This window comes from Danaus plexippus, chromosome 7 (genome assembly GCF_018135715.1).
Source record: "Danaus plexippus chromosome 7, MEX_DaPlex, whole genome shotgun sequence".
Classification (NCBI taxonomy): Eukaryota; Metazoa; Arthropoda; class Insecta; order Lepidoptera; family Nymphalidae; genus Danaus; species Danaus plexippus.
Window position 1 is genome coordinate 2,973,062 of NC_083541.1, and position 20,205 is coordinate 2,993,266.

General features: G+C 32.2%; 1 protein-coding gene across 6 annotated transcripts in view; it reads right to left on the reverse strand.

The window, feature by feature from the left end:
- LOC116770979 (protein sprint) overlaps positions 1-20,205 on the reverse strand; it is a 129,752-nt gene that overhangs the window by 74,283 nt on the left and 35,264 nt on the right. The window contains exon 2 of one of the 6 annotated variants that reach the window (XM_061520825.1): positions 10,280-10,465. The exons of 4 other annotated variants lie outside the window; for them this stretch is intronic. In XM_061520825.1, the coding sequence (XP_061376809.1) occupies positions 10,280-10,431 (152 nt within the window). In that variant the 5' untranslated portion in view covers positions 10,432-10,465. Of the gene's footprint in view, positions 1-10,279; positions 10,515-20,205 lie in introns of those variants that run through there. One more of the 6 variants, XM_032662637.2, reaches the window with a different exon arrangement.

Consider the following 20,205-nt stretch of genomic DNA (forward strand, 5'->3'; position numbering starts at 1 on the left):
CTGTCTAGTCATTGTTAAAATACAATACAATGACTAGAAGTCCACATTGTACGACCGTTCTTTTCTCTTGATAGTTTTCCTTTCACAGGTAGGTACGCGTGATTCATTGTGAGGATACTTCATAAGCGCATTAAAGCAACAATACAAAAATATTATTTTTTCATTATAATATGAGATGAAGGTTTTTTATGGAAACTATATATCTAACAAATCTGAGAATACATTTTTGCTAATATTTAATATATACTATATATATAGTTATACTCACTATTTTAAACATAATTAAAGTACAAATCAGTGCTTCTGGAATATTTTATAAGGCGTTGGAACCTACAAAACGGGTCTTTGTTACCTGAGAGTAGTGAATTCATTAAAACACAACTCGTCAAAGGATAAACTTTGTGCATACTATTGTTTTCTTGATAACATTTATTTAAGTAATAAATTAATTTAAAAGATGTTTTTCTTCTTGAACATGAAAAATACTTCCCATACTTTAGTTTCCCCTTTGAACAAAACCATTCCAAAAGCTTAAATCAGTAGACAAATTAATTTCTTTCTGATAGTTGTACTTACCTTTAGGAATACATGTGCCTTACCTGAAAAATAAGAACTCGGTTACAATTTTTTCTCATAAAGTCCATCCGTTAAGTTAAAAGAGAATAAGTCAATTTAAATTTCAATTTATCCAAGCGCCTTCTTTTTGTTTATAGCAAGAAGCAGACGGGCTGCTTATGTCAGAAAACTGCGGCTAGGCGCCTGTTACTATAACGCCTTCTATTCTAGTATCCAACATTATTAATATCATTCATTCAAATTTGAACATTATTACAAGTATGGAAAGTGAAAAATATGTCTGCAGCGATAACAGTTTAACTTTTAGAGTGCAAGGGTCCGAGTTAAAGTTTGAATATTATATAAGTGAAGTTTAGAAAGTCAATAATTTTCAATTTGTTTTCAAATACCTTCTTAACAATTGCATATAGATTCGTTTCCAGAACTGAATTGAATGAAAATATTCTGAAATACATCAATGCAATGTGTAGTTTGGTACAATAATTTCACTTCACAAAATTTTAAAACATCCGCTATTAAAATTGATTCAATTATTTTAATCGAAAGCACTTTAAAATATCTCAAAACCTTCCAGACAAATATAAAAATATGCATTAAATAAAATCTTTGGCTGGAATCTATAAAAAGTCATTAGAGACTTTAATTAAAGATGTCGTAGACCGGTCACGGGTCAAGAGGCTTTTGCAGACGGAAAAAACATAATTGTCGAGAACCCAAGCCTAGCATAATAAAAACTCTTTGTCTGGAGAACTAAAATATTGCTATTATAAGAATTTTTATTCAACTTTTATTCATTGAAAATAGTTTCAAATTTCCATCTGTGTAGTGCAAAAGATAAAAGAAAATGTTATCTTTTTTCCACTAAAAATCTGTTGAATTTTGACACAATGACTTGGGAAAAGATAAAAAAGGTCTTGAATACGATATTATAAGTTGAATTACGTAAACAATTTATATTATTGACGTTACTCAGCTACATTTAATCAATTTCAAATGTACTAAGGAATAGTAACATTTATTCCACAATACAAATATTTATTTCATACAATCATCCATTCTATATACTGGTGTGGGTATCCATACATAAATGTCACTCTTGATAAAACGATCAGCATTTGTTTGTCGGGGAGAGCGGGGTCTTTGAGGAGCCTAATTGAAACAAATATTTGTTGAGAAATACATGGCCGTGGCATCTTGGGGTGGAATGATAATCGTATTGATAAAGTGTGTCTATAAAGAAACTAATATTACATATTATTTTGTTTGATAAAAAGGTTATATTTGACCTCCAATTTTATCACTTTGCCCGTAATTCGTCACCAAATCATGAACAAGTTTATATAAATGTTTATAATAGTCAATAGATTTTTTGTTGGAAATTAAATTTCTTCTTCTTTTAAAGGAAACACCCTTGCTTATATTTATGGTAACCACGTTTCATTTAGTGAATAAACGATGAGGGCGATCTCCACTGTCACTAATTAACTAAAGTATAACAAAATGTTATTGTATGAAACGAAATTTACAATCAGAATCAATTAAATTTTGCTGTTAAACAAACATATTATTATGTAGTGATGCTACAAGTTAAATCACGACCTGAATTCCTTGGAAATTAGTGTTGATTAGAAACAATCAAGCAGTCAGCCAACTAGAAAATGGCTCGGAATAACATGATTTATTAATAAACAATGAACATATACAAAATAACGAGAAATTATTTTTTGATCATTAAAATTGACATAATTTTTTTACTAACGATTTCCAATTACATACGTCCAATAAAATATTTATAAATTTAATTTCGATTGTATTAAAAATATATTTACTTAGTTTAAGGACACGTCAATTATTTTAAAAATTTTGGTTTCCTTGGAAATGAAACGACAAATTACTCGTGAACTCCGAGAAGTATTAAGCGGTCGAGTATGCAAAACGCTCCATAAATTTCTTGTTTATAATTGGACAAACTCAGTCGTCGAACACCTGAGTAGGTAAGTTGGAAAAGTTTCTTCTACGCCAGACTCGAATCTGATATTGCTTTCTGTTTTATTTGTTTTTGCTTTATACCTTGTTTACATTTGCAATATTTGAACAAACCGAGACTACATAAATTTTATCGTCATAAATTAAGTGAACTTCAAATAAAGAGGTACTGGGTTGTATAGAATATTAAATAGATACGTATTGAAAATTTACTTATACTTGAAAGGTTTTTTAATTCAATAATCGGGCGAATGTATAACTATAATGAAAAACAAGCAAAATTCTTGTCGAAACTACTCACCGACCTCCAAAGCATTAGAGATAGACCGGTTAAAACTATTCAAAACTGTCCAATTATTCGAACAATTAACTCTGGAGCTATTTCAGACAGGTGCCCAGCTAGTTCTGGAGCTAACTCTGAATCTCTATTTAACTATTTACAGATCGGACTACGATATTTAAGATCCATCTCGATTCTATATAGCCACTGATTATTTGTAACAAAATTGTTCTCATGCCTTTAAAGGGAAAGAATCCCGGAAGCTACAATTAAATATTATATGAAAAATTGTTTTATTTGTTAAGGAATCTTATTTTTATAACCATCATCGTCTTTATTGGAAAGATATATTTGATTGTATAAAATTATAAAGCATGTTATCAATGGCATGTGTGCGTGGTAATAAAGTGTATTTAATTCTATAGTATTTTCTGAGACCGTTAGGATTTAAGTGTTTTCTGACAAACTCGTTTTAGCATTTTTGTATTGTAAGTCAACCAACATATTATTAATTACTGTTATCGTAGAAAAAAAGAAACTCTATATTGAGCATGGAAAAAGAGGATTTTAAATAGTTTTATTTAATTATAGGTCTCCAATTCACTGGTAAACTATTTAGGAACCCGTAAAGCTTAAACTTGAAGAATGACAACTTAATTGTACTATATGGAGCTTTTAGAAGTAATAATTATAGGTAAAATATTTCAGGTCACTATATCTTTACCTGGAAATTTTCTCGCATTAGTTTTATTTGATTCTGTTACTAAGCCACATATTTTACTATCTTCATTATTCTCGTACATGAAATGAGTTAACCAATAATTTTCGAACAAAATTTTCTAGAATTTAACATAGAATAAAAAAACAACAGCTCGGTGAACAAAAAAGATCATGTAGATTTTAATAAAAGATGTTGATAATAAAAGATGACTAAAAAATATTAAGAAGTCACATTATAATTTACAATAACTACAAGGAAAATATTTTTGCATAAATATCATTAATTTCTATATTCATATACTTCATATTATATATACATAATCAGTAATATGTACATATATATATTACTGATTAATAATTTATCATGGAGGTTTCTGTCATTTTTACTTTCATAAAGCGTTTAAAAAATCCTTATAAAATAACAATGAACCGATTTTAAGGAAAGGTTTTTAATGGGGGAAGGGGGGGTTATATTATAAATCAAAATACAAGCTACTTGGAACTGATCGACGAACAAGTTTGTTACTAGAACCAAAAAGACCTACCCTAGACAATCCCGACACACCCGACACTCCATTAAACTATTTACGGCCTATACTAACTATTAGGTTTCTATAGGGCCATAAAGTTAAAGCCTAGCTGAAGTTTCATATTGCTTTAATGTAGTTTAGAACCATTTGATAAAAGGGAAAGTTTAAAGATTTTATAGAAATACCTAGCTTTATACGGATCTTTTTATTTAAAATGTACTCATGAATCTTTTATTGCATTATATTGTGATTAATTTTTATTAAAATTTGATTGAGGAAAGTAGTTATTTATTTTACAGAATAAAAATATGAAATGAAGCGATGGAAACTCAACGAGTTATTAAATAAATAAATTTTTATTTTTGTTATAAGATCTAAAAGCTTTTTCAACAACTCGAATATTTTTCTCTACATTAAGCAACAGAGTGCTTATATTTCTGAAGCGCATTGGATTTTAATATGCAGATTTTAATTTACAGGCCGTAATTAATGCAGCGGTCTTGGCTCGTAATGAATTCATAGACTAATTCAACTAATTAACATAGTGCTATGAATTTAAAATATCATTAAAAGATATATAAATTTTTCCTATAAAATTGCAGTAAAGTTTCTATGACCGATAAACCTTACCAAAGAATAGACAGCTGCATCCTGTACCTCTTATCTAATTCTCATCTAATTTATTTGCGATCGCCAACCCTCGTGCCTAGGAAATTCCATACATAAAGTTACCATCGACGATCCATGGAAAAAGCTTCAAACTGAATACGCTAGCTATCGATAAATATGTTCATGTAATTTTAAATTTATTTTGAGTTCAACGTAATGTACGGCCAGCAAGAATTCAAGGACCTGTCAATTGGGACCTAAATATTGCAACCAGTTGTCTTGTCGGCTTACTAAATTTAATAAAAATGGAAGGATTTTGCAACACTCTTCCGTTAAAAAATCAAACTTCAAGTTATAGAGATTCCTCCGATGGCATAAGGAAAAATGTTATTTACTTAATCATGACAAAGCAAAAAAAAATAACTTTTAGCTTACATGATACGTACTTGCTACGTGACTCGAACGATTGATGAGTTGAAACCATTTTAATATTATTTGGTATACCTTATTTGATTGTTGGTGTCTCAGTTAATTGTTTTTGCCATAGTATATATAATTATAACAACGCCGTACCGTAAACAAAATCTGATTTTGCAGTACTTTCTTTATTTTAAGGTATGAAAATTAGAATAGTTTTTATTGGATAATTTAAATGTATTGTGTCACATTACAGATTTTTTTGTGGTTTCGTATCCCGGATTTAGTAATGCTTTTATATATTTGAATTTGATTGTGATTACTGCTAAAATTAAAAAATATTTAATATTATTATGCTATTGAGAATACTTGCCCCCTTGAATTTGTTCCGACGTACATGTTTGTAAAATATTAATAGTGGAGGTGAATACAATATTTTAATAGTATTTAACAGGATATAGCAAATCGTCAAACTTGATTATTTCGTCAGTTATACCGCGTGGGCGACTTGCGCCATGTCCTGGCAGCTGTGCCAGCCCTGTACTATACATCGATTTGTGTCAGACAGATGTCTGGTCATTTGTCTATATGGCTAGAACTTTATTTATACTAAAATATTATATTAAGAATGTAACAAATATATAACGGATGTATAAATCCTGTTATGTTCATAGATGTGATATTTAATATGCAATATGCATGTTGATACTTTTCTTACCATCTGCATGATGAAAAAGGTCCTTAGTAAAATGTTAATAAACACTAGGAGAGCTATGGAGAAGTATATATAAGATTATAATCCAGTCAAGGCCTCCATTGTCTTACAGTAATATATTAAATAAAACTATATTTTTGGATATAAACTCGCTCTGGAAATGAAATCTAAGACTTTTTGAAAGTACCACCTCATTTATATATTCTTAATTCTTTTAGGGATAGATCTGGAAATTGATTTACTAAATTTATTCCTGCAAAAAACACTAATTATAACAAATATTGAGCTTAGCTTTAATTTTCAATTCCTGTTTTTTTAAACAGTCATTTTTTAAAAACATGGAAGTTATATAAACATTGGAGTGACAAAGCGGCCTTTGTAACAATATTGTATATCTAGAAGCCTCCTATATGAAATCTGTGTTCAAAAACCACATGCGCGTAACCTATACATTAATATTTGTATTTCAACAATTAATATCATTGCCATGACTGTATGGCATTCTTCAATGCAATATGAATTCTTCGGATACCTGGACGCGTAGCTCATAGTTTTGGTTACAAACAACAATGCATATGAAAGTTATAGGCATCACATTGTTTAAATTTCAAATTTCAAACCTGTAGTACAATATGATAACTTAAAACTTACTATAAAAACATATCTAAATTAAGACCTCGTGATAGAAATATCGACACTGTCAAAACGATTTTTTATGCCAACGTTTTATTTCATACATATAAAAATTTTAAATAAAAAAAAAAAAAAAGTTATTATAAAGAAAGCGTGCTTTCTCTATTTCAATACACATTTACCCTCTCAGATGTAGGTCATATCTTAAGAAGACCTGCATGCATTCTCCGGCATACTTGTTAAACGCTCGATCACTGTGCTTATTGATTTTAAATAACCATTGACCTGGAATACAGCAAATTGAGTGCAATGAAATTATTTTTACGAAATGAAAAGCTGAAACGAATTACTCTATAAATCAATAAATTGCACTACATAGAACTGAAATGTATGTGTTTATTTTGTTTGTATAAAAAAGTATATTACTATCAAAACCTTACTATCTTGTCTGATTTACCTTAACGTATTAAACATATAAAGGATGATATTAAATTAACCAAGTTTGATCATATTGTTAGTTTCTTGGAGTTGCCGGACTCAAATGTCAGTGAAGATCTTTCGTCGCTTTTATGTTCATAGTAATAAAGTTTACAATCGCATGATATAACCCTGCTAATAATTTGCTGTTCATGGTATAAGTTTGCCAATTTATATGGATTAATATTAGTTGCAAGTTGCTGGCACCCAGTTAAACTCTTCATCTTGCATTAAGTGTACTTAAATACTTATATATTTAGAAATAATTTGATTAGATCATTATAGATCGATATATATTATACATACATATATGTATGTATGTATATGTTCATATATGTTATCGATCAATTTAAAGGGAAATTTTAAAGTACTTAAACTGAATAAGGGTCCTAATGACTTGTATATAGAGCAAAGTTTTAGAACTAAACTGTAAATGCAGGCATGTCAGTGGTTTCCAAAGTTTTAACTGACTGCAAACAAAACTTGCTCTATTCAAATACCTCAGCGAGACCGCAACGACCATTATACGTATAATTAAATGTAAGTCATTACGATACTCGGTACACTTTAATAATACACATCAAAAATAATATCTTTAATAATAAAACGTAAAAGCTAGTCAGTTAAGTTATTTTGTTGTATTATGGAACACATTTGAATAATTTCTTTTGCCTTCATTCATCGACAGAATTTCATCAGCAATGCTTAATTACGCTTATCTTAAAGTTCCTCGTTAACCTTATAAAGTTCACGCCTTACAAGAGGTTAGCCAGATGTATCGGAAACGTTTGAATTTGACACAAAAGGAAACCTGACTTCGGGTAAGGTTTCGTTTCTGGAAGTTTCACTAACAGGGATTTTTATTTAAGACTCTTTTTATTATTTCCTAATTTATTAAATAATTACCTCAAATGTTTGCAGTAATGCTTTTTTCATAATAATTGGTAAAAAATGACATTTAACGCCAAAAATGGCTTGAATACCTATTTGTATAAAGTGGGACTGTGCCAACTGCAATTGGTAAAACAGCAAAATGTATGGTTACTAAATTATAGGGGCTGAACCCCTTTTATTACGGTTTGTTGGTCACGTCCGAGTATTAGGAATTGAGTATTCTGACTCATAGCAGAAGTTGGAGGTATTACTTGTGGCTTGAAATTTGTAAAGTAGTAAGCTATTCCCGTGATTACTCTTGTACTGCCAACACCTGCATTGTTATTTGTTAGTAAAAATAAATTAGGTTCACTTACTTTATGATTTGATCATAAGATCGGCTAATTCTAATAACAAATAACAACTCTTTTTTGTTATTTACAAATAACAAATTATTATAATAAAATCCTAAAAGACATCTACTTATCAAGGACAAAGGATGATAACTATTGATATGAAACCAATAGTTACTCAGTGACTAATCAAAAATATAAAGGAATCAATGAGTAATGTCGTGTTGCTCTTTTAAATATTAGATCACAGCTCAAAAAAATTAAACAAGTGCGAGTCGGACTCGCCCATGAAGGGTTCCGTAGCAGCAAGTAGATGACATAATATAAAAGTTATTGTAGTGCGTTGTAACTTTGATCGATGTTTTATAAAAAAAATATTTGGTTTTACACAGTGTTTGTATGAACGACAAAGTTGTATATGCGTTTTTTGAAAATGTATTATTTCTTAAAAACTTATTATGATATCTCGTTTAAACTAATTTTTGTTGAAAGTTTGCATTGAAATCTACAGGATATTTTTTTTTTGTTTTTTCACTCTCTTATGTTAAAACTTAGAGGGCGGGGGGGACACTCATTTTTCCACTTTGGAAGCGCCTATCTTTCAAAACAATTGATTATGACGAAAAATGGTTTTAGGAACATTTATGTCCTTTTTAAAGCCCTATCCATGGAATCCCATCACGTATAGGTCAGCTGGAAAAAAAAAATTTTGAATCAGTTCCATATATGGAGTGCTGCCCCCCTTTAATTTTTAAATTTATTAATTTTTGTTTAAAATTCACATAGCAGTTACCAGAATAAATCAACCTACAAAGTATCAACTATGTTGGCTTAACAGTTTCGGAAATAAATGGCTGTGACATACGGACGGACGGACAGACATGACGAATCTAAAACGGTTCCGTTTTTTGCCATTTGGCTACGGAACCCTTGAAATGCTCAAATTACAATATTATGAATGAGTAACTCGAATTTATAAGAGATGAGTTGGTTAGAAGTGAAGAATGAGTACGTACAAAACCGGAATTTTTTTTTTAGTTTTAAATGAAATAGAAGTGAAACAATGAGCTATAAGCTGAATAGCTACAAGGTGAAGAATTTATCAATAGGTAACACGATATTTATTATTATTATATTAAAATAATATTTCTATAAATAAGTATTGGCCATTGCATTCAAAATTCAGACTTTTTCTAAATTGTAATCTGGAATACACTACTAAAAATGCAGTTCTCGTTGTATGTACAGGACCCTTCAATGTTACTCCGTTGCAATCTTTGAATATGTAATGCTGTTTACATGTCTGTTTATTTAAATTTACTCCACACGGAAGACAACATGAACATTAGATTATGTATACGTATGTTTTGAAAAACACATGAATGTCTGTGAATAGGATGCTTTGAATTCGTTTGCTTTCCAGATATATCCATATATATAGTATATTCCACATAAATATAGTAGAAAAAAGAACAAAAAGGTAGTGGTGAGTTTATTATCTGCTATTCAATACTAACAAGAAGTTTTTATGTGGCAAATAACTTATTCAACTGCAGCGCAATTTTGAGTCGATAAATATTTCATTTGATTAAGTGTTTCAACAGTCACACCTGACCAGGTCACGATCTAACGCTGGGTTAGTTAACCATTACAACATCAAGTTCTAAATGATGACGTCCATAATTTCATAAAGACTTCGATGTGTTATATGTAATCTTTACCGAATTTTATTTCAACATTGAATCATAAACGGAAATATCGTTTTCGATGGATAATAATGGGATATTTAATTTTGAATAACATTGAGTAATGGAACGATGTATGGCGTAAGTCACAATAATAGCATCTTAATGATTATTCGTGGGTTATGCTAGGCTAGGCAAATTATCTCATAGATCGATTAAGTAAAATACCGTGAAAAATGTTTATTTAAATTTACCTGAATATTTTGAGTAAAATATCTTATTAATATAATTAGTAAACGTGCATACAATCAGTGTTTAGCTTTAACAATTTATTTATGTTTAGGCTGAAGGCTAACCCAATGTATAGGTTGAAATAATCCCTTAAATTTCCATATTAGGAAATAGTAATAATTTAATCAACAAACCTGTATATAAAACGTCGTCGCCTCCACGTTCGTCTTCTAGGAGTCCTTTCCAAAGAAGGGGACGAACTATCATTTGGGGCTTTAATCGCATTCCTCGCCTCCGCACTTCTAGCACTTTCCAGTAAAATGGCTGTGTACTTTGTTATCAACATTATATACACAGATTTAAAACCTTTATTCAAAACACTTCACCAAATCCACAGAAACCGAATCAATAAATCAAATGCGAAAAAAAAATAAATTTAAATTCACACAATTATTTTTTTTTATTTAGATTATTAATTTTCTGTTTAAATGTCCCAACGGATGAGTTTTAAACGGAACATAGGCTTAGTGTGTTTTGAAGTGTAACGCCGGAAAGCAACATGTGAACCCGTCACGCTGTCTGACCACCATCATAATGTCCCTAGCAGGATATAGTGAATTATGCACTCTCACAACGATGGCCTACAATGCATTAGAATATTGACCAGATTGTAATTGTATAAAATTGTTGTTCTTCCTGTCTCAAGTTTACAACTAATGTATTTCATAAAATTACTAAAGAAAAACGTCTTGTCAAAGTCTTCATTGCTAACATTGAAATATTAATATATAATTATCTTCAAGTTAACAAAGAACTTCTCAATCATCTATTCAATATACTCTTTTAACTGTCACGAAACCATCACTAGCAATCAGCACTTTGGTAACGAATTTTCAATTGTAGTCTATAATGGGCAATTAAGAAGCAAAAGTAGTGTCGTTGACCACTGTTAAATATCTCTGTAAATAACCATAACTAGTAGTAGCATTAGACTCTTTATAGCCCAAGGCTGATATGAACTTTATTGACGTTTGATTATGAAATAAAAATAGCTTTAAGTCACTGTGTTCAAGTTATGTTAGTTACCAAAAATCATTACACTCCCTTTTTGTGAAATGAAATGAAAATTATTAGTTCACACGTATTATTATACAGATTCCAATTCTACTGTACTTGTCAGTATAATGCAAACGAACTCTACTATACAGTTATAACTCTTAGTTAAAATTTTTAGCTTTTATATTTTACCATTAAAAGTTACTAGAGCGTATTGCAAACATGCCTCGGTAACGGACAACTTTATCTTGGATCTGCCAAAGATAATTAGAAGACAACCTCCCTTTTAATTGCAGACATTACATAAAAAAGTGTATCATATCCAATTGCAAAATCTATTTATAGTTACTAACAAAGACCCTCTTTAATAATGCATATTCAAATCGTGTAATCTTAACTTCCTAAGTACGCGTTTATATTCAAGTAAATAAATAAAATATAAATAAGAAAGACCATATAGGAATCAAGTTTAAGCGCTTATATGGCAAAGTCACCGTGCATCAATGTTTAACAACTTCCTTAAATGGCTGACATCGATTACGAGAGATGACAATATAGTTAAAACATTTATATTCTTCAATACGACTGTCATTTATTTGTAAAAGTATTAATAGGGTGTATAATTACGTTACTTATCGGACAAGCGTAAGATATTTAATACCAACGACGAATGTGTTACGTGACGGTGTCATAGCGATAGTTAAATTAGATATTAAAAGAATTACGGTGTAATCGCAGGCCGCGCTAAGCTTCTAAGTAAACTTGTTCATTCTACACGGGTCTGACTCAGCAGTTCCGTGTGAACAGAGTTTTTAGTTTTATATTTCTTTTTCGAATATTTTAGAATATTGTGTCACTATTTGTTCACCCTTCGTACAATATAGTCGAACCTGTTAATTGTAATTTAGATTTAAAATTAAATTAAGTCATTTAAATTTTGGTTTCATTGCATCCACCGACCGTCGAAATCATAATTGGCGCAGTCGGTAGGATACTCGCGGATAGTTCGTGATAATATCCAACTTCGATACCGTGTTCGCGAGCTACCCGGGTGGCTAAGCACCGTTTTCGAGTATCCGAAACCTATTCGGTTCGAACGGTTCGGGGGAGATCTGAAAATCGATTCCGCAATTGATACCAAAATTCAGATATGCTGTAAGTACTTTGAATCTATCTCAGTCCTTACTTTCCTAGTTCATATCCTTAATTTAGTAAGACTATAACTATTTTATTAATTAATTACTCACATATACCCTATTAGGGTTCAGTAAAAAATTAATTAATTTCGTTTATAGACGTAGTTAATCAATTTTATTTTTATTTTCTAATCTTTATTTAATAAAATCGATTTATTTCATAAAGAATATAGTTTTGAATAAACTTACATTTTCACCTGACTTACAAATCAATTAGTGTGATTTTTATTATATTTTATGTTCGTTTCTTTCGATTGTTTAAACTTACTTTTTGAATTTTAATTGTGTATTATTTTAAATTGTGTGTGTCATTTTAAGCAACCAAGATTTTTCATCCACTTGAATATCGTAACTCTAGATTAAAGAATAGGTTAGATAAAAATAATAAGTTTAATATAATAGACGAAAATAGAGATTTAAACGTAAAAATGGCTGACATTGACAATATCTACAAATCACTAAGGTTGCTACCCGATTTCGACGGGAACACTCATGTTTTAACCCGTTTCATTAATTTATGCGATCAATTAGTATTGCAATATTTCCAACCGGGTCCTGGAAACGAGTTGTCTAATTTGGCTTTAATAAACGGAATCTTAAATAAAATTTCTGGACCCGCGGCTAGGCTAATTAATTCCAATGGAATTCCAGAAAACTGGCTAGGTATCAGGAGTGCGTTAGTGAACAATTTTGCAGATCACCGTGACGAGACCGCTCTTTATAGTGATCTTTCATTACAAACACAGGGTAATAGCACACCTCAGGAATTTTATGAGAGGTGCCAGAATTTATATAGTACCATTATGACATATATCTCTTTACATGAATCTGTCCCAACTACCATAGAAGCTAAACGAGATTTATATAAAAAGCTTACTCTTCAAGCATACTTGCGAGGTTTAAAAGACCCCTTAGGTTGTAGGATCCGCTGTATGCGACCGGAGTCTATTGAAAAGGCTCTTCAATTTGTTCAAGACGAACTTAATACTCTGTATTTACAACAAAGAAATGAAGGTGGTTCTAGGAAAGATCTTCATCAAACTCATTTGAAATCTAATGCAATCCATTTACCGCCTAACAATTTCGTACCATTTAATATGCCCTTCAGGCACCAGAACATGCCTGGTCCATCAAGGTCATTCGCATCACCAAATAACCAAGGATGGCGTCCGAGCCAACCACAACAGATGCAACCACCCCGTGGCCCCTCTCGAACTCAACAAGTAATGCGCGCTCTGCCTCAGAATTATAATCCGCAAAGTAATCTTTTTAGATTGCCTAATAGTCCTCAGCAACCCCAACAACCATTTAAACCACGTCCGAAGAGTGGTGTGAGTCACTTTATACCTAGGAATTTACCCCCTACAGGGCATGATTGGCGTAAATTTGGCAATCCACCTCCTAGTAATTATTTCAAAACCCGTGAGTTAAATTTCAATGAATTTGACGATGATTATAACTATAATGAGTATGAATATTATCCCGATTATGATCAGTATTACTATGATTATGATCAATATAATGAACATTATGAGCCATATTATACCTCCGAAGAACCCTCAGCAGTATATAACGTAGATGAACCCATTTCCACCTGTAAGGATAGTAAAGATGAAAATTTTCAGGAAGTCTTAAAACCAGAAAAGCCAAGATAGAGCTCAATTTCCACATACAGAGGCAATTAGGTTATATTCAAATTACAGAACCTCCACTTAAGTTGTTAATAGACACAGGCGCAAACCAGTCATTTATTAGTCCGGAATCCGTTGAAAAATACTTTAATCATATACCCCTTAATTATGAACCATTTGAGGTCACTAATGTGCACGCCACTAGTACAAATAATTATTCCATTACTTTACCATATTTCCCTGAATTTAAAGAGCAAGGCGACATGACACTATTCATATATAAATTCCATAATTACTTCGACGGACTTATAGGTTTAGATTTATTGAGTGCGTTTGACTGTAATATTGATCTTAAAAACAGAATTCTAAAAACCTGCAGTACACATATTCCTATACACATTTATGACTCTAAAAACGTTAATCTTTATGAAGAGATTGTCCCCGCCAATTCTTCTAAACTAGTTAGATTACCTATTAATACGCAGGATGGTGATGTAATAGTGGAAAATCAATGTATATGTAATTGTATAATTCCTGAATGTCTAACTAAAGTAGTTAATAACCGCGCTTGGGTAGAGATAACTAACCCTTCATCTAATGATATCGTATTTTCCATGGACCGACCTGTAGAAGCTTCGCTTTTTAATTTTGAATGTACTAATACTGAGATTTTATCAGACCGCATAAATAAAGTTTTATCTCGTCTCCGAACAGATCATATGAACGCAGAAGAACGTGCTAACCTGGTTAATCTTTGTGCAAGCTACGCGGACGTGATTTATCTTGAGGGTGAACCTTTAACCTTCACCAACAAAATAAAACATAAAATAAAAACTACTGATGAAATCCCCGTACATACTAAAAGTTATAGATATCCGCATGTTCATAGACAGGAAGTTAGAGATCAAATCAAAAAGATGCTCGAGCAGAATATTATCCGACCATCAGAGTCTGCTTGGAGCTCTCCAATATGGATAGTACCGAAAAAGGCTGATGCATCCAATAAAATCAAATGGCGTCTCGTCGTTGATTTTCGAAAAGTAAACGAGAAAACAGTTGATGATAAGTACCCAATTCCGAAAATAACAGATGTATTAGATAAACTTGGAAAATGTCAATACTTCACAACCCTGGATTTAGCTAGTGGTTTCTATCAAGTAGAGATGGACCCCGCGGATGTTGAGAAAACCGCATTCAATGTTGAGAATGGTCATTACGAATTTTTGAGAATGCCAATGGGTTTAAAAAACTCTCCATCCACATTCCAACGTGTGATGGACAGTGTCCTTAAAGATCTTCAAAATCAGGTTTGCCTCGTTTACCTAGATGACATAATAGTCTTTAGCACATCATTGCAAGAGCACGTAATTAACCTTGAGAAGGTATTTAAAAAATTGAGAGAGTCTAATTTCAAAATCCAGATGGATAAATCTGAGTTTTTGAAATTGGAAACTGAATTTTTAGGTCATATAATAGGTAGAGATGGTGTAAAACCAAATCCTAACAAAATCCAGGCTATTCAAAATTATCCTCTTCCTAAAACTACAACCGAAATCAAACGTTTTCTCGGATTACTAGGCTATTACAGAAAATTCATACCTAACTTTGCACGTGTGACTAAACCTCTAACTAATTGCCTTAAAAAGGGAAACAAAATAACATTAGATCAAAATTACAAAAATTGTTTCGAGCACTGTAAAACTCTTCTAACAAATGATCCGATCCTACAATATCCTGATTTTAGTAAAGACTTTATACTGACAACAGATGCGTCTAACGTAGCCATATGCGTTCTATCTCAGGGTATCTCAGGGTATATAGGGACAGACAAACCCGTAGCATATGCATCCCGTACACTTGATGACAGTGAGACTAACTATAGTACTATGAAAAGGTGCTTTTAGCTATAGTTTGGGCTACAAAGTATTTTAGACCTTATTTATTTGGGCGGAAGTTTAAAATCATTACTGATCATAGGCCTTTACAATGGGTTATGAACTTGAAAGAACCCAATTCTCGATTAACCAGATGGCGTCTCAAACTTAGCGAATACGATTTTTCAGTTACATACAAACAAGGAAAATATAATACCAATGCAGATGCCCTCTCTCGTATTGAACTTAATAATGAGGAACTTTCATCTATCATTGTAAATCCGTCTACTTCAGATGACATTAGAACTTTAACAGCCCCAGATGTTGATGAAAATTCATCAACTGCTACGGCTCATACTAGTGCTGAAAATCCCATACTTGAAATACCTATATCCGATTACCCATTAAATAAGTTCACAAAACAAATAGTTTTCAATATAGTTGGAGATATCAAGGTTAGACCAAGTGTAACAAAACCTTTCGATGCTTATACTAGAATTAATTTACAGGTTTCACAATCAAATTTAGAAGAAGATGTTGTAAATGCAATAAAAGAGCATGTCCTTCCAAAAATTAACACTGGCTTACTCATAAATCCACCTTTGGCTATGTACCAAATAATACCTATTATTCAAAATAACTTCAAAAATTCTGCTTTGCGATTATTTGTAGTAAAAAGGGAAGTAGAAAATGTAAGAGAGTATCTCCAGCAACAAGACATCATTCATAAATACCACAATGGGAAAACTAATCATCGAGGCATCAATGAATGCTACCTTTCTCTCTCTCACAGATATTTTTGGCCTAAGATGAAAGAGCATATATCAAAATTTATAAACGAATGCATTATATGTGGTCAAGCAAAATATGACCGCAACCCTATCAGGCAGCAATTTCAAGTTTTAACACCTGCCACAAGGCCATTTGAATTAGTACATTTGGATCTCTTGACTATACAAAGTGAAAAATTCTTAACTATTGTAGATGCATTTTCAAAATTTGGTCAGGCTTATCATTTGAGAGATGGAACTGCAGTTAGCGTCTTACAGGGTTTACTTAACTTCTGCACTAACCATGGCGTACCGATTACTATTGTTACAGATAATGGAACTGAATTTACTAATCAGCTTATGGCAGAATTTGTTAAATTTCATAAAATTCACCATCATAGGGTTGCTCCACATACACCGAATGAAAATGGAATTGTGGAAAGATTCCATTCTACTATACTAGAACATTTACGTATTCTTAAATTGAGTCAAAAATCAGATTCAGTAATTAATATTATGCCTTACGCGATTTTAGCTTATAACAGTAGTATTCATAGTTTTACTAAGTGTAAACCTCTAGATCTTGTTACAGGACATTTCGATCCTCGTGATCCTTTTAATATAGACATTTCCGCACACTTGTTACAACAATACATGATAGATCATAAAGCTAAAATGACTATAGTATATAACACGGTTCACGCAGGACATAATAAGGATCGCGAGCCTGAAGTTACTTATTCACCTGATCAACCTGTTTTTATTAAAAACCCAGTTGCCTCGCGTCAAAAGTTGGCTCCGCGTTACACACGTGACGAGGTGACAGCTAATCTCCCAATTCACATTTACACTAAACGAAAACAAGGCCTTATTTCCAAGTCAAGATTAAAAAGAGTACCTAAAAGTGCACAATTGTTGCAGGAAACTCCTGGTACTTCATCTCTTCCTCATACCAGCCCTAACGCAAGAGATAAAACTTGAGAGTTTGGGAAATGGACCCGGAATTTTACCATTCAAACTAGGTTTAGCTAAGATTATATCTCACTATCATTCTTTCATACAACACATAGACCTTCATGAGATACGCAGTACAATCGAATCTGTGAAAACCCAGCTAGATAGTTTTAGCCCTCAATTACACAATAGAACCAACTCATTATACCAACCTCACATGAATTACTTGGAAAATAAGCTTTATAATGTTTTAAACCAATTAAAGTCTTTTGAGACAGATCGTGCAAAGAGAGGCCTCATAGATGGACTCGGGTCAGTGATCAAAAGTATAACGGGAAATCTCGATTACACGGACGCTCAGCATTATGATGAAGCTATAAAATCCCTTCAGGCCAGTGAAAACAAATTAGTCACTGAATTCAATAGTCATGTCAGTCTCTCTAAAGAATGGTCCTCACAGTATTCAAAAATTATAAGTAATATAATAGAAAATCAGAGTCATTTGCAAACCCTTATTAATGAAATAAGTGAAAGTATTATTACGAGTGATAACGACTTAATTAAGTATGCACATTTAGCTCAGATACTTTTAATTATAACTGATAATGTAGATTCCGTTACCCATGAGCTATATAAACTTCAAAACGTACTAGGTTTTATTAAACTGTCCACCGTGCATCATGCGGTCTTGAATTTAGAAACGATGAATTCAATGATAAGTAATGTTAGTAACCTATATGGCAGGCAGAAGGTATTAGATTTAGATATTAGGGATTACTTTGATATAATTAAGATAGGTTCTTATTACGTAGGAAATAAAATAGTTATAGTTTATAAAATCCCCATAGTTTTGCCTTATACTTATGATATGTATAAACTATCTATTATACCTAACCTTAATCAAGAAATCCTTATTCCACCGTTCCCTTACCTAACCTTGTATGAGAAAGATTTCATGTACATAGAGGCAGAATGCCCTAAGTCCAGTAAGTGGTATCTTTGCGAGGATAATCGCCATCTTCAAAGCCAGGAATCCAATGATTGTATCCAGCATCTCATCTTAACTCAGCAACGTGGTTCGTCGTGCAACCCTATCACCGTATCATTGAAGAAAGCAGCTTTTGAGAAACTCGACGATCTACACTACAGCATCAGTTTCCCAGCTCCGACTAAAAGTCATTTATCCTGTGGACAAGATTCGTATCGCACACTACACGGCAGCTATCTCGTTACAATTCCTCAAGCATGTTATATTGAAACACCGCAGTTTACATTAACAAACGTCAATAACCGGCTAAAAGGACAAACGGTGAGAATAATGGACCTGCCCAGCTACAGCGCCACTCCAGCCTCAGCATCTAAAATTAAACTGAACTCTATCGATTTGAAGCATCTTCATGAAATAAACACCAAGGTCGGCTTACAACCTTTGCTGACCCTAGACCAGAACCAAAATTATACACTGTATCACACCACTATCCCTCTCTACGTGGTACTGATGAGTGTAGGCACACTAGCCACCGCTCTATTATATCGCAAGTATTTCTACAAGCGGACATTACATTCCGGAGACAACCCTGAAGACAACCAGATGGAATTGCAAGCAGTTTACACCATCCCAACACCAACCAGAAGGGTCGATCTCAATCAACCCCCAGCTCAATTCACAACTAACGTTGCCCATACTCGCTGATCTTCAGGAGGGAGGTGTTACGTGACGGTGTCATAGCGATAGTTAAATTAGATATTAAAAGAATTACGGTGTAATCGCAGGCCGCGCTAAGCTTCTAAGTAAACTTGTTCATTCTACACGGGTCTGACTCAGCAGTTCCGTGTGAACAGAGTTTTTAGTTTTATATTTCTTTTTCGAATATTTTAGAATATTGTGTCACTATTTGTTCACCCTTCGTACAATATAGTCGAACCTGTTAATTGTAATTTAGATTTAAAATTAAATTAAGTCATTTAAATTTTGGTTTCATTGCATCCACCGACCGTCGAAATCATAATTAATGCTGACACTAAATAAATATTATTCTGTCAACATAAATAACAAGTTCGAATTCATACCTATCAGCGGATTTGTGATACTAGTAGACTTTGTAATCACAAAGACTTTTGTCGCCGGTAATAAAATCCATTCTGAAAATCTCACTGATATACCGATTCTTTTAATCTGTGCTAAGCACTTCAAACACAATTATTGAATGATAATATTTATTAACAGTCCACAAGCATTAGAATATTTGTACAGCTAGTACTATTTAAACAATGAAAGCTATGGCGTTTCGCCAGGCGCTTGCTAACAGTGGAGTTGTCAAGACAGTATCATCGGAGAATAATTGCACACCTGAACTCTGTGACCTATTGTTTTCATAAAATACTTTGCTTATTTACTCAGAGACTCGAGCCTCAGGGATATATTTCACACTTCAATTTTAACATTTCTTGGAACAGATATAATATATTGTTTGGTCACTTTTGTTAGTGTTGAGTCACAATAAATATTGATAATTATCGAGTATTTTTCTCTTAAACTTATTGAGTTGATGTAACGTAATGTTAATGAATTTAAAATTATTTATATAACTTTAGTGGAAAATTGAGACAATTTAAAGTTATGGAAAATGACTAAGTTA